At 37.9% G+C, this 17,203-nt stretch overlaps 1 protein-coding gene across 2 annotated transcripts in view; it reads left to right on the forward strand.

The window, feature by feature from the left end:
* LOC115221244 overlaps positions 1 to 17,203 on the forward strand; it is a 101,493-nt gene that overhangs the window by 60,225 nt on the left and 24,065 nt on the right. For both annotated transcript variants that reach the window (XM_036510890.1, XM_036510889.1), the window contains exons 14-18: positions 1,075 to 1,245; positions 4,554 to 4,718; positions 6,595 to 6,834; positions 10,207 to 10,677; positions 14,407 to 14,738. In XM_036510890.1, coding sequence (XP_036366783.1) covers positions 1,075 to 1,245; positions 4,554 to 4,718; positions 6,595 to 6,834; positions 10,207 to 10,677; positions 14,407 to 14,738 — 1,379 coding nt within the window. The remainder of the gene's footprint in view (positions 1 to 1,074; positions 1,246 to 4,553; positions 4,719 to 6,594; positions 6,835 to 10,206; positions 10,678 to 14,406; positions 14,739 to 17,203) is intronic.

Raw genomic sequence — 17,203 nt, forward strand, 5'->3', positions numbered from 1 at the left:
GTTCAGTACCCAGACCAGGTATTGCGTTGTGTTCTTGAGCAAAGCACTTCATCTCACATTGCTCTGCAATCATTTCAACATCTGACATGTGGCACCCATTGCACCTGTACAGGTAACGTCGATCTGCTGGGAGGGGGGCGGGAGTGAGCTTATGTCTACACAAACATTTGATCACTATAAACAAATCATCTGTGTGGTTGTTTGGTAAGAAATTGTCGAACCCTCGTGTTATCTAATGACAGGAGAGTCCATCATATATATATATATACACACACACACATATTAGTTTTTTCCCTCTCTGATAGGAAGCACATGCACTTACACATGCATATACACACATGATGATAACTTCTACCTACCAAATTCAGTTACAAGGCTTCAGTCTACCTGAGGCTATAGCAGAAAAGACTTGCCCAAGGTGCCATACATTGGGACTGAACACGAAACAATGTGGCTAGGAAGTGGTGGTGGTGGTGGTGGTGGTAGTAGTAGTAGTAGTAGTAGTAGTTTGCATGTTGAGCAAATTGCTTAGCGGCATTTCGTCTGTCTTTACATTCTGAGTTCAAATGCTGCTGAGGTCGACTTTGCCGTTCATCCTTTCGAGGTTGATAAATTAAGTACCAGTGAAACACTGGGGTCGTTGTAATCGACTAGTCCCCTTCCCCCAAATTTTCAGGGCCTTGTGCCTAGAGCAGAAATGATGATTATTTTTATTATTGCTGTTATTATTATTATATGGAGGCGTGTGGCTTAGTGGTTAGGGTGTCAGCATCATGATCGTAAGATTGTGGTTTCGATTCCTGGATTGGGCGATGCGTTGTGTTCTTGAGCAAAACACTTCATTTCACGTTGCTCCAGTCCACTCAGCTGATAAAAATGAGTAACGCTGCGATGGACTGGTGTCCCATCCAGCTGGGGGACACATACGCCATAGAAACCGGGAAACTGGGCCCATGAGCCTGGCTAGGCTTTAAAAAGGGTGCATTTATTTTTATTTTTTGTTATTATTATCATTAGTTATATTTTTATTTATTCATTTTGTTTGTTTTATTTTCCTTTAATCTTTTCTTACAGGAAACTTCAACACTTCGTCATCCCACTCAAATTATGAGATAGATCAGTTCGCATCAGGAACATCAATTTCGGAAGACAGGCACACACCTAAGAAATTACCAAAGTCAACTGCTGAGCAGTTTCCAGAATCACAATTTCAAAAAAGTTCTCTAAATGGTGTTTCTCAAACTGGTAAGAAAGCATTTGTATGTGTGTCTGCATGCACATGTGCGTATATGTGTGTGTGTGTGTGTGTGCTGTATGTGCACTGTGTGTTGCTGAAAATTATATTCAGAACAATTATAATTGCTGTTAGACAACTAGGAAGCCAAACCAAATGTTTGGACAGATGTTTTGTGGTATTTGTTCTGATTCTTTTTCGTTCTGTGTTCAAAGTCTGCTCTTTGGTCTACTTTCATCCCTCTATGGCCAATAAAATAAAGTACGAGTCAAGTATTGAGAGTCGATTTCATCCCTCCATTGCCAATAAAATAAAGTACCAGTCAAGTATTGAGAGTCGATTTCATCCCTCCATGGCCAATAAAATAAAATACCAGTCAAGTATTGAGAGTCGATTTCATCCCTCTATGGCCAATAAAATAAAGTATGAGTCAAGTATTGAGAGCCGATTTCATCCCTCGATGGCCAATAAAATAAAGTACCAGTCAAGTATTGAGAGTCGATGGTATGATCTAACCAAGGCGGCGAGCTGGCAGAAACGTTAGCACGGCGGGCGAAATGCTTAGCGGTATTTCGTCTGTCTTTACGTTCTGAGTTCAAATTCCGCCAAGGTCGACTTTGCCTTTCATCCTTTCGGGGTTGATAAATTAAGTACCAGTTATGCACTGGGGTCGATGTAATCGACTTAATACCTATGTCTGTCCTTGTTTGTCCCCTCTGTGTTTAGCCCCTTGTGGGTAATAAAGAAATATGTATGATTTAACTTACTTACTCAACAGAGCTGGCATTGCTCCTAAATTAGGAGCAAAAAATTACTTGCAAAAATCGTTAGCATGCTGGATGAAGTGCTTAGCGGTATTTTAGCAGTTGTTATGTTCTGAGTTCAAATTCCACCAAGGTTGACTTTGCCTTTCGTCCTATCAAGGCTGAGCACTGGGGTTGATGTTATCAACTTATCCCCCTTGCTGAACTTTGTTGGCCTTGTACCAAAATTTGAGATCGTCGTTATTATGATCATTAGTATGATGGACTCTAAAAGTGGCAAGTTGACAGAATCATTAACATGCTGGGCAAAATGCTTAATGGTATATCATCCGTCTTTATATTCTGAGTTCAAATTCTGCTGAGGTGGACTTTGCCTTTTATCCTTTTGAGGTCAATAAAATAAGCACCAGTTGGGCACTGGGGTGAATGTAATCAACTATCCCCCACCCCACAATTTCATGCCTTGTGCCTATAGTAGAAAGGATTATCATTTTTATTATTGCTATTAAGGTGTCAAGCTAGCAGAATTGTTAGCATAGCAGCCAAAATGCTTAGTGGCATTTCGTCTGTCTTTAAGTTCTTGGTTCAAATGCTGCTGAGATCAACTTTGCCTTTCGGGTCGATGAAGTAAGTACCAGTTGAAACACTGGGATCAATGAAATCATCTTACTCCATCTCCAAAATTGCTGGCCTTGTGCCAAAATTTGAAATCGTTGTTGTTGTTGTTGTTGTTGTTGTTGTTGTTATTATTGAGTGAGAGAGCAGTGCATGCCATCAAAGTGATGCTGGGGTACAAATATACAAATTTCAATATACCCATCATGATTACTTGTCTGATAAAGGTACACCAGACACATGCATCACAACCATATGTGCGCGACATGGTGATATCATATCAAGATAAATAGTGCATGACCTTGCAGGTGGGGCCCAGTTAGAATTTTCCCGCTCAACCCTTGAATAAGGGTTGTTTAATGATGTTGAACGAAACACCCATGTTTCCAAAGGTGAATTATCCAAACCCCAAAGAATTCCTCTCAACACATTGTTGTGATGCTCTCCCATTACTTCTGCTCATGATCAGAGATGCACGTATCGTCAGCCACTAAGGGACATGCTCAGCTGGTTAAGGTCAAACAATTGACAAGCAAATCTGTGGTATTGAGCAGAATATTTGCTGTAGCCCATCTTTTATACCAAGACAAAATAATGTACACGATAACACTTCCAATCAGTCAAAATGAGAAGCCATGGGAGCTACAGCCTGGTACTGCATCAGGGCATATTGTTATTATTATTATTATTATTATTATTATTATTATTATTATTATTAAGGCTGTGAGCTAGCAGAATTGTTAGCACACCAGGCAAAATGCTGGCTAAACTTGCTGGCCCTGTGCCAAAATTTGAAACCATTATTATTATTATCATTATGTGATGAAAACTCACAGCTTATTTTGCTGGGTATGATGCAAAGTATCAGCTGCCCACAGCCAGCAGACTAAGGTGAGACTTGTTTACTGGTCAAGAATTCTTGCAGTTCCAAGCAATGCTGATTTTTGTAGGTGTTCTACCATCACACTTGCGCCAATCTTTTTCAGCCATATTGGTAGTTGGGTGCTGATACTTCCAAGTACACCAATTACTATTAGTATCACGTCTGTTCTCCTCATTGACCACAACCTTCACATTTCCCTCTTCAAATTGTCATAGTTGCTTATTTTTTCTTCTTCTTTCACATTGATCCTGTTTTCGCCGGGGCATGCTATGTCAATTATCATGCATTTTCTTACTCTTTTATTCACCACAACAATGTCTGGTTTCTGATGTCTGGTCAGGTGATTGTACAGAATCATTGTATCCCACAGGATTTTGCAATTCTCATTCTTGGTGACTCCTTCAGAGGTTTACTCATACCTCATCTTTTCTCTTTGTAGGCCATGATTTCCACAGAGCTTCCAATAGATAATTCATGCCACATTGTCATGTCATCTTTTGCATTCGTGTTGTACCAATTTTGGGCATTCGCTAACGATGTGCCATACCATTTCACCCCTCTCACCAGACATTCTGCATTTGCCGCTGTCAGTAGTGTTGTTAATTCTGCACTTCACATAGTTAGTCCTTAACACTTGTTCTTGAGCTGCACATATGAGTGCTTCTGTCTCTATCTTCAGGTCACTCCTCCTCATCCATAGCCACCTGTCTTCTGTATCTGTCTTGGCATTTGTATCTCTTGCAAACTGTCCCTGCATTTTTTTTCTATTATTATTATCATTATTATTATTTTTAAAGTGGTGAGCTGGTAAAATTATTAGCATGCCGGGCAAAATGCTTAGTGACATTTTGTCCGTTCTTACATTCTGAGTTCAAATTCAGCCAAGATTGTCTTTACTTTTCGTCCATTTGGAATCAGTAAAATAAATAACACTCAAGCACTGGGTTTGATATAATCGACTAGCCCCTTCCATCTAAAATTTCAAGCCTTTTGCCTATGGTGGAAAGACATCATCATCATCATTATCATCATTATTATTATTAATCTTTACTTATAGGCAACTTCCTCATTTCATCACAATCAAATTACGATTCAAATGAGTTGCTGTTAGGGACTATTTCGGAACATAAGCAGAGCCCCAAGATATTAATGAAAACAATTTCTGCGCAGCTTCCAGAAACACAATCTCAAAAGGTTTATCTGAACTGTGCTGTTCAAACAGGTAAGGTTTGATGTTACTTTACAAAGTCTTTTGAACCCAGTGTTATTGATTTTTTAAGTTGACATGATAGTTTAGTAATTTGAGAAAATTTTGGCCTCAATTTTCAATTGTACTTTTGTAGTTTTACTTGCAACTTATGAAAATCACAGTCCTTTTTTTTGAAAAATTAGTAAGGAAATTAGGAGTATTTTGATTACTTACTGGTCTTCCTGTGTGGTACAACCTCTTTAATGGTAGTGGCATGATAAAATGCATCTATTCCACATTGTAATACATGTGCAACAACAAAGTTAGTCACTGTTCTCTGCTGCCGTATTTGGTAGAGGATGCAGACCATAAGTGATGTGATGGTGTGAGATAGACCCTACATATAATATTAATAATCATCATCATCATCATCATCATCATTTAACGTCCGCTTTCCATGCTAGCATGGGTTGGACGGTTCAACTGGGGTCTGGGGAGCCCGAAGGCTGCACCAGGCCAGTCAGATCTGGCAGTGTTTCTACAGCTGGATGCCCTTCCTAATGCCAACCACTCCGAGAGTGTAGTGGGTGATTTTATGTGCCACCGACACAGGTGCCAGACGAGGCTGGCGAACGGCCACGCTCGGATGGTGTTTTTATGTGCCACCAACACAGGTGCCAGACGAGGCTGGCGAACGGCCACGCTCGGATGGTGTTTTTATGTGCCACCGACACAGGAGCCAGATGAGGCTGGCGATCGGCCACGATCGGATGGTGATTGTTACATGCCCACAGCATGGAGGCCAGTCGGTGCGGCACTGGCTACGGCCACGTTCGGATGGTTTTCTCGTGTGCCACAAGATGCAAATTCCATTGATGTTCATCTATTTTGATTTTGTTTGATTTTTGATTAATAATAAAGTTAATTATAACCTCTGACGAGGCCTATGGTTTTTTTAACATATAAGTATTATATTTTTTTTAATGCCTACAACCCTAGTATGTTGACATCTATAGGGAAAGAAAAATTAGATTCACTTTTGACCATAGGCTGAAACAGCTGTAAGAAGTAATTTCTGGATTTCTATAATTTATAATATGACTTTTAAAATCTGTATTTGTATTATTATTATGTAATATTTTGTATGCTTTGATGTTCTCATTTGTTAAATGAATAAATAATCCAACATTATAATATCCGAAAGTTGATGAACAAACTAAATTTGTTTCTCCATTTTCTTATTTGTATTATAAATTTATGGTAAAAATATTTCTTTACCTTCACCCGTTTAATACAATTAATACAATAAATTGCATTGCAATTAAAAACATTTATGTATTAAGAATTTGGGTACTTTACCAACAGTATATTGGATAAATGATATCCCGTAGTGGGTTACATCCATAACTCCTATCTTACTTTGTACACACACACACACACATATATATATATATATATATATGTAAATACAAAAATGGGACAACAAAACATCCAGACAGATGATACAAAGAAAACAAGGGGACGGGTAATTCAGAGTTTTCTTTCCTCAGTCAAGTTCAAAATTATCTTTGCAATTTCAGCTGGATATATATATATATCGTAGCCGAAGCCAGTGCCGCCTTGACTGGCTTCCATAAAATGCACCAATCCGACCGTGGCCGATGCCAGCCTCGCCTGGCACCAGTGCAGGTGGCACGTAAAAAGCACCCACTACACTCACGGAGTGGTTGGCGTTAGGAAGGGCATCCAGCTGTAGAAACTTTGCCAGATAAGACCGGAGCCTGGTGCAGCCTTCTGGCTTCCCAGATCCCCGGTCGAACCGTCCAACCCATGCTAGCATGGAGAACGGACGTTAAACGATGATGATGATGATGATGATTTAATTATTTAATTTTCTGTGTATGATTAGATGGCATTTATGGAGGAGACAAGAAGAGTTTGTATCACTTGATTGATGGAGAAAGTGGATACCTGTATGATGATGATGAAGATTATGATGATGATGATGAGGTGTTTATTGCTACTGCTGCTGCTGATGTTGGTGAGATAAAGAAGTTTCCCTCTGAGGTAAAGCTTGATAATCACAATGAGATGACGAGAACAATCAAACTTACAAATAAAAGAAGGCAGGGACTCCAAAGTATCACTGGTATGTCATTAGATTCTTTTCTTGTTTTTTTCTTATTTTTATTTCATTTTATGTTATTTCATTTCCACTTTATTTTATTATATATTTATTCTATTTTCATTTGTTATTTTTATTCTTATTTCAATTTTATCTTTATTTTAGTTTTGCTCGTATATAAATTAATCTATATATCTAAAGAAGCAAATTAGAAAGGAACAAATACACATGCATATTGATGTAGAAACTATTGACATACATATTTGTTCCATTTATATATATATATGTGTGTGTGTGTGTGTATATAGATATATATATAATATAAAATAGTGTACATTTAAACACAAAGAGAAATTACCTATAACAGGCAATTTCTACATGCTAGGAGATAGTCAAAATGACCGAAAACCACAAAATATAAACAATTTCAAAGGGAACGAAAAAATAAAACCTTTTACCTTGTTTTTACGGTTATACCTATAGGTATCAGACTTTTTTCGTAAATAAAATAATTTACTAGGCAAATCCTCATCAGTAACTGAGCCATCCAAGACTAATCTATAATTATGAGACCAGTCTCATCTTTATGTGTTATATTTTTTTCAAAATCCACCACACAAGCACAGTTTCAGTCGGCAGGAAATGAAAAATGCCAAAACGAACTTTGAAAAGCTAATATTGATACTTATATATATGTATATATATATATTATATATATATATAATATATATATATATATATATATATATAATATATATATATATATATATATATATATATATTTAAGTAGGTGAATGAATTATCCTAGTATGGATAATTCGGTTAACCGATACCTGGGTAGCAAATTCACGTCAGAAAACATGGTTGAAGCTACATGCCAAGAGCAGAAGCCCCGTGTTCTCATGTGGAAATTTGTGTGTTTCTTTTAACTATGAATAAATGAAAGAATGGAGTCGAACGATGATTTTAACAAAATTCCTTTACTCTCGACATATGTTTCAAAGACTGCATATTCTTAATTCCGAAGGAATAAAGGGTGCATTATGCTGCCTTCTCATCAGGAAAGATAAGGAACCTATGTCAGCCTCATGACGAACAAAAACTTTTAGATGACTGCTCACATGGTGTCCACAGTGATAATGAGTGTTTGTGTGTCTGTGTTTGTCCCCCTAGCATTGCTTGACAACCGATGCGGGTGTGTTTATGTCCCCGTCACTTAGCGGTTCGGCAAAAGAGAACGATAGAATAAGTCCTGGGCTTACAAAGAATAAGTCCCGGGGTCGATTTGCACGACTAAAGGCGGTGCTCCAGCATGGCCGCAGTCAAATGACTGAAACAAGTAAAAGAGAATATAGGTTAGTAAATTTTTACAAATTTCTCTATCAGTGGCCTAGCATGTATAAAAAGTCAATAGACGACATATTATTCAATATAAAATAGTGTACATCTAAGCAAAAAGAGAAATTACCTATAACAGGCAATTTCTACACGCTAGGAGATAGTCAAAGCGACGAAATCTTGTGGTTTTTGGTCATTTTGACTGTCCCCTAATGTGTAGAAATTACCTGTTGTTAGTAATTTCTCTTTGTGTTTAAATGTACACTATTTTATATTGAATAATATGTCGTCTATTGACTTTTTATATTTGCTAGGCCACTGGTAGTGAAATTTGTAAAAATTTACTAACCTATATATATATATATTTATTTATACACATATGCATAAGCACATGTACACACACATGTATACACACACGTTTATACATGAGTATAAATTTTGTTTCACTTTTACTTTATTTTATTCCATGAACATAAACTTTATTTGACTTTTACTTTCTTTTGTTTATTATATTACTTTATCCTTATATAACTCATCATTCATGATTATTATTATTATTATTGAATTGAAATAAAAGGAATAATCTTAACGCATTCGTACACACACACATATACATACACACATAATAAACATGTCTATATATTCTGTGTATTGCGAACGTATCCTAATGTAATCTTTATTGTCCTTTGTACACCCTGATGATTTTCCATACAAGGTAGTTATAATGCAAAATTATGCATTTATATATGTTTTGTAATTCTAAGTTTGTTAGTGAAATGAAACAATTGTAGGTGAATATGTTGATTAATTAATAAATTAATTTGTATCCATTAGATCTCTGTTTTCTAACTCAATGATAATGTTGGATATTTTACAATATTTTATATATTCATTGAAGAAATATCTCTTCAAAATATAATATATTAAACTGTGCAGGTGGCACGTAAAAAGCACCCACTACACTCTCAGAGTGGTTGGCATTAGGAAGGGCATCCAGCTGTAGAAAATCTGCCAGATCAAGACTGGAGCCTGGTGCAGCCATTTGGTTGCCAGCCCTCAGTCAAAACCGTCCAACCCATGCTAGCATGGAAAACGGACATTAAATGATGATGATGATGATGATGATGATGATGATAAGCCAGTGTATCTTGGAAGAAATATCCCTATAAGAGGTTTAAATATCCTCATTGTGTCTATATTTTTGTTGTGACCCCCGCTTCAGTCATGAATGACCATGGGATTGCACCTAGAAAGTTACCCTCCAAGGCACAAGTCTGGGCAAGGTTGTTTATGGAAGACCAGCAGTCACCCATGCATACCAGCCTCCCCTCTCCATGCCACTGATGTTATCCAAGGGAAAGGCAAAGGCTGATACAGCTTGGCACCAGTGACGTCGCAGCTCATTTATTAACGTGCAAGTGGCTGAGCACTCCACAGACATGTGTACCCTTAACGTAGTTCTCGGGGAGATTCAGCGCGACAAGGCTGGCCCTTTGAAATATAGATACAACAGAAACAGGAAGAAAGAGTGAGAGAAAGTTGTGGTGAAAGGGTACAGCAGGGTTCACACCCGCCCCATTCCTGCTGGAGCCTCGTGGAGTTTTAGGTGTTTTCGCTCAATAAACACTCACAATGCCTGGTCTGGGAATTGAAACTGCGATCCTACGACCGCGAGTCCGCTGCCCTAACCACTGGGCCATTGCGTCTCCACTGTGTCTATATATATATATATATATAAACAGGCCTTTTACAATACCCTTAAGGCCAAGAACTTGAGTTGGCAGAATTGTTAGCATGCTTGACAAAATGCTTAGCAGCATTTCTTCTGTTTTTTTGTTTTGTGTTTCAAATACTGCCAAAGTTAACTTAGCCGTTCATTCTTTCAAGGTCCATAAAATAAGTACCAGTTGAATGAACACTTGGGGTCAATGTGTTTAACATCTTTCTCTAAAAAATTGCCAACCTTGTACCAAAATTTGAAATCATTATATTATATTATATTATATTATATTATATTATATTATATTGTAATATATTTTAAATCGCATTTTAATTTAGGCTCAAAACTAATTAAATCTTCAAATCAGCTACCCCTTCTTCAAAGAAAGTCAAAGAAAAATATCACAAGCAGAAAACTTCAATCTCCAACTTGGGAAACAGATGGTTCCAATGATCAGCTTGTAGACTACAACACTTCAAACATTCTTAGACAGTCTTGCAGCGAATCACACGACCCAGTTACAATTAAGGCTGGTGACGAATTTAATGGACCACCGTCTCCTCGTGTGTCAAGACTAAGAAACAAGCGAACACAGCCACCACCATCAAGAACAACCAAAACAGAAACAACAACAGCAAAAACTACTACTACAACAAAAAAACCAACAGCAAGAACTAAATCAACAACATCACCACTGAAAAGTGTTTTTCAGAAAAAGACACCAGTAAGATTTTCACGACATCATAGTTCCCCTCCTATGCCAACGTCGAACAGGAAATTGCAAACTAACAAACAAAATACCAAAATGAGTAAGATTTTGGCACTAAATTTTCTAACTATTTTTGTATGTCTTTTACACTTTGCTACTTTTTTTTTTTTTTTTTTTTTACATTTCTTGCAGTTTTTATCCTAAATTGTTTATGTCTTTATCTTAAATTGTGCAAAGCTATCTTTGGTTATTTAATTTGTTTGTTTACTTTTTGTTTATTTAAAAAAAAATTTTTGTGATAGAAGGGATTTTTTTTCTTTTTGTTTTTATTGGAAAAAATTTATTCTTACATGTGGGAAATTTGACTGGTGACTGTTGGTGCTGCCACCTACAGTTGCTTTTGGAGTAAGAGAGAGAGAGAGAGACAGAGAGAGAGAATTTACTAAGAAATAAAAAAAGAGGGTGAACCTTCTCTTTAAGGGGAGAGAACTGCTTCAGGGTTTATAATAATAATAATAATAATAATAATAATAATAATAATTATTATTATTATTATGATTATTATTATTATTATAATATTATTATTATGATAATAACAAATAATAATAATAATAATAATAATAATTATTATTATTATCATTATTATTATTATTATTATTATTATTATTATTATTATTATTATTATTATTATTATGTGAGGTCTCTTTCTTCTGCAGATATATTCAGTTGGCAATTTAAAACAACTGCAGAATTCTTTAATTCCTTTTGACATCTTCAATTCTTACATCCGTTTTTGCCGTTGCTATGTCAGCATGGGTTGGATTGGTTTGCATGTTTACACGTCTACATTCTCTTTGCGACCCCACCCTGTCAGTATATAAATTGATAAATAAATAAATAAATAAGTAAATAAATAAAAATAAATGAATAATAAGGATAAATGAATAAATAAACGACAGAACAGATTTCTGTATATGATTGGTTACAAAATAGGACAGTTTTCTTTCCCATAAAGTAAGCTTTAACAACATCTTGTACAAAAGAAAATGTACAATCGGTAATGTACCGAAGTTTAGGATTCTGATGCATTTTGTTCTTTTTTTTTTAAAGTGTCAACTATTTTATAAGAGCATCATCATCATTGTCATCATCATCATCATCATCATCATCATCATCATCAGCATCTGTGTCATCATCATCATCGTCATCATCAGCAGCAGCATCAGTGTCATCATCATCATCATCATCAGCAGCAGCAGCAGCATCTGTGTCATCATCATCATCATCAGCAGCATCATCAGTGTCATCATCATCATCATCATCATCATCATCATCATCATCATCATCATCATCATCATCTGTGTCATCATCATCATCATCATCATCATCAGCAGCAGCATCAGTGTCATCATCATCATCATCAGCAGCAACAGCAGCATCTGTGTCATCATCATCATCATCATCATCATCATCAATAAGATCTGTTATTGTCATCATGACTGTTATAAGAGCATCATCATCATCATCATCAGCAGCAGCAGCATCTGCGTCATCATCATCATCATCAATAACATCTGCTATTGTCATCATGACTGTTGTTGTCATCACGGCTGGTATTGTCATTTTCTATACTCTCCTCATTCTGCTCATCCTTACCATTGCCTTCATTAGCATCATTTTAACAAAAATTCAGAGGATTGTGTTAACATAGGTCAAAGAGTTCTGCAGTACATAATCATATTTCCATGGAGCTTTGATCCTGCATTATGTTATGTAGAGGTCCAACAATATCCAAGGGGTCACTTTGACTTGCTTCTCATTCTATTTGGGTTGTTCGGAAAGTTCGTGCCGATTTTTAAAGGAAAGAAAAAGGTCAATAAATGCTCGCCATTAAATTTTTGATCAACCAAATATGAACCATTTTGTTGCACAATGCGTCTCCATCTTTCCTTTAATTTGAAAATACCCTTTTCCCAGAATTGAGGTGGTTTCATGGCAAAGAATTCATCAAGGTATCTTTTTACGTCATCCAAGGAATTGAAATTTTTACCATTAAGACTATTCTGCAGAGACCTGAATAAGTGGAAATCCGAAGGAACAATATCTGGTGAATATGGAGGGTGGGGTAACACATCCCAGCCAAGCTGCAGCAATTTTTGTCTGGTTCCCAAAGCATTAAGTGCCGAAAATAAACTTTCTTATCTTCCATTTTAAAGGGTTACAGAATTAACACAGGTTATAAGAACATAAACCTTCTTCCACGAAAAGATAGCTTAAACTGTGCTCTAAATGGAGGTGTAGTCAAATCCTATTTTATGGACCCAACCATGATCTAAAATAAGTCGAAGCTACTATAAATCGGCATGAACTTTCCGGACAACCCAATAGTTCTGTCTAGGTAATTTACCTCTGCTTTGTGTGACATTTGACCTCCACTCAGAACATTTCTTCAATAACAACTTATGATGTATATCTCAAGCATGTCAGCTTGGCTAAGTTCATCCATTCATAGATCTTACTTGTGCTAGATTTTAAATTTAGTTGATGCCAGCAAACAAAACACTTAGCAATTATACACTGCTCCTGCTGCATGCAACACTGAGTTGCACCAACCTGTTGGTATCTAACAACAACAAAGTAGAAGAGACTAGAGAAAGTTAAGCACCTTTGGATGATCGTGGGTATAGCACAGTTCAGGTGACAGGATACAAGCAAGCAAGTTTTCCATAGCTAACTAATAAGTTCTGGCAGATTTGAGCATGAATATCTATTTCTTTACTACCCACAAGGGGCTAAACACAGAGGGGACAAACAAGGACAGACAAATGGATTAAGTTGATTACATCGACCCCAGTGCGTAACTGGTACTTAATTTATCGACCCCGAAAGGATGAAAGGCAAAGTTGACCTTGGCGGAATTTGAACTCAGAACGTAATGGCAGCTGAAATACGGCTACGCATTTCGCCCGGCGTGCTAACGTTTCTGCCAGCTCGCCGCCCAAGCATGAATATCTGAAGGTCTCTGAAGATTGAAAGACTCTAATCTGTAGTGTATTTAGTTTATTTATTTATTTATTGCCTAAATCCAGCTCTTGTTGAACCCTACCAACTTCTTTCTTAAGATCTAAGTAGAAGTCAACCTGGGTCTTATATATAAACCTACATGGTAGACATACAAATATGGCAAATTTGATTATTTCTCCATACACAGAAAAAAAAACAATGATGAACGGCCTCTAGAACACAATGCACAGTTTATGATATATGTAACTCTTTACTCTTTTACTTGTTTTAGTCATTTGACTGCAGCCATGCTGGAGCACCGCCTTTAGTTGAGCAACTCGACCCCGGGACTTATTCATTGTAAGCCCAGTACTTATTCTATTGGTCTCTTTTGCCGAACTGCTAAGTGACGGGGACATAAACACACCAGCATTGGTTGTCAAGCAATGCTAGGGGGACAAACACACATATATATATATACATATATACGACGGGCTTATTTCAGTTTCCGTCTACCAAATCCACTCACAAGGCTTTGGTCGGCCCGAGGCTATAGTAGAAGACACTTGCCCAAGGTGCCACGCAGTGGGACTGAACCCGGAACCATGTGGTTGGTAAGCAAGCTACTTACCACACAGCCACTCCTGTATATATATATCTACTATACTACCTGTATAGTAGATATATATATATGGCATGAATTAGCATTATTCTTCTATGAATTAGCATAAATGTACTAATGAATTAACATGATTGTATTAATATTCTAATTATTTTCTGATATATCTGATCATCTTCTATATTTTCTACAAACTCAATTCCTCAGATTCAAATGTTGAAGCCAATAAATACAATTACAATGATTATAAACGGGTACCACAACAGCCACAACCGTTACTGAAGGCAAAGAAATATTCAGATAACTCCCCATTGCAGGGACCAGTGAAAGAAGGAGATTTTGTACCTTTCACTCGTACATCAGAAGTATTGGACCCAGCCAGTGCTCTTAGCCCATTGCCCATATCCCGTGAGCAATCGGCTGTATTGCGTGGTCGAGACAGGTACCGCAAAGGGAACGATCCAGCAAACTGCGGGAGCCCTGCTTCACATTTCACTGATAGCTCCAGTGATCTTCTTCAAAGATCTTCAAACATGCAGGTAGGTAGGATACTCATTACTTTTCAGATGTGCATGCGTGTTTCTGTGTGTGTGTGTGCACGCGCATGTGTGTGTATGTGTATGCACGTACATATGTGCATGTGTGTGTATGTATATTTGTGCACGTGTGTGTGTGTGTGTGTGTGCATAGCTATTTCCTCCATCTCTACTGATTCTGTATTTCACCTATGTGGTCTCTCCTGTAAGAAATACCAGCCAAATCTCTCTTGAATCACACACTATTACCTTAAAATTAGGAGATATTGAATAATGCAATCCTAGGTCCATTTTGGATGATGGGATTGGTTATGGCTGGTGTGTGTGTGTGTGGTGTGTGTGTGTGTGTGTATATATATATATATATATATATATATATATATATATATAAGATCAGCAACAATTTAGATTCAAATGAATATGGTACTTAATTTAGATTCACCAGAATTTTGTATGGTGTTACCCATAAAAATTATTTTTTGATTTTATATATATATATATATATACCCACCCATGCCAATATGGAAGGTGGATGTTAAACAATGATGATGATGTATATGTATGTATGCATGTATGTATATATATCTATATATCTATATCTATATATATATATATCAATCATCATCATCATCATCATTTGATGTCCGCTTTCCATGCTAGCATGGGTTGGACGATTTTGATTGAGGGCTGGCGAACCAGATCGCTGCACCAGGCTCCAATCTTGATCTGGCAGAGTTTCTGGATGCTCTTCCTAACGCTGGGATTACCTTAGGTTTCCCGTCCATAAAGGGTTCGGGGTTTTATGGCATATCGTCAGATCTCAAAAACCTGTTGGCCCATGACCTCTTAAAAATATGGAGTGGGGAAATGCCTTAATACTCAAAGATAACAATTGGGGATTATTGGTGATCAACCTTCAGCTGTGCCTCCATCTTGTGGGCTCCAAAAAGCTAGCAGGAACCTCCTGAAATGTTAACAGGGCCTGAAAATCTCCTTTCTGAAGTTAAGGACATTCCCTGGTTTGGGTAAGTCTTTTAGGATTCTCCCATGTTCAGCTATGCATAACTTGCAACCAAAGGATCATCTATGAAGCTGAAGTACTAGCAAACCCTGGCAATACCTATTTCTTTACTACCCACAAGGGGCTAAACACAGAGAGGACAAACAAGGACAGACAAACGGATTAAGTCGATTATATCGACTCCCAGTGTGTAACTGGTACTTATTTAATCGACCCCGAAAGGATGAAAGGCAAAGTTAACCTCGGCGGAATTTGAACTCAGAACGTAACAGCAGGCGAAATACCTATTTCTTTACTACCCACAAGGGGCTAAACACAGAGAGGACAAACAAGGACAGACAAACGGATTAAGTCGATTATATCGACCCCCAGTGCGTAACTGGTACTTATTTAATCGACCCCGAAAGGATGAAAGGCAAAGTCAACCTCGGCGGAATTTGAACTCGAGTACTAGCAAACCCTGGCAATACCACTAGTAGAAGCAGTAGCAGCTGCATGCATGAGAACAGAACCAGCACTAACAGCACCAGTGACAGCATTGGCAGTTTCCTTGACGGCATTAACAGCAGTAACAACAGCCACAACAGCCGCATCGCCATCAGCACCAACATTACCACCAGCATTACTAATAGCTTCCCTGCTCACAACATCATAAGCGGAAAGTGTAACCTCTAGAAAGAGCTGTTCTTCACTCCTGCTCCAGAGCATCGGTGTGGGGTCACTCCGAAAAGCTCTATCTGCGACGATTTCATCTCAATCGAAGGAGAGGGGTTTTCTCCGTCCAGGTTGTGGATCCGTGGAATAAGCTGCCGGACGAGATAGTGAAGATGCCGACGACCGCTCGGTTCAAAGTCTCCCTTGACCACAAGTGGCCTGAACTCTTTGCATGAACACCACCCTGTACATGACTCCATGTCCCCCTACATGGCCTTGCGTTTTGCTTTTTGAGCCAAGAAATTAACTAACTAACTAACTAATGTCCATAGTAGCAGACCTGACAATCCCTATAGCAGCAGCAATAGGTCCAGTGTCACTGCCGCCAGCAATAACGGCAATAATGACTATAATGGAAGCAATGGCAACAGTAGCAGCAGTGGAGGCGCAATGGTCCAGTGGTTAGGGCAGCAGACTCGCGGTCGTAAGAACGCGGTTTCGATTCCCGGACCGGGCATTGTGAGTGTTTATTGAGCAAAAACACCTAAGCTCCACGAGGCTCCAGCATGGGGTGGTGGTGAACCTCGCTGTACTCTTTTTCCACAACCTTCTCTCACTCTTTCTTCCTACTTCTGCCACAAAGCAGAGGAACCATAGTGTAACCCATTATGGTGTGGTAAACTTTCAGACCGTAGTCTAGATTGCGAATCCTCTGTACCCTAGGATGGTTCAGCTCTCCACCCATTAAAAGCCACTGTTTACGGAATGAGGATAACAATGTAGCTTTCTTACC

Source organism: Octopus sinensis, linkage group LG18 (assembly GCF_006345805.1).
Source record: "Octopus sinensis linkage group LG18, ASM634580v1, whole genome shotgun sequence".
Classification (NCBI taxonomy): Eukaryota; Metazoa; Mollusca; class Cephalopoda; order Octopoda; family Octopodidae; genus Octopus; species Octopus sinensis.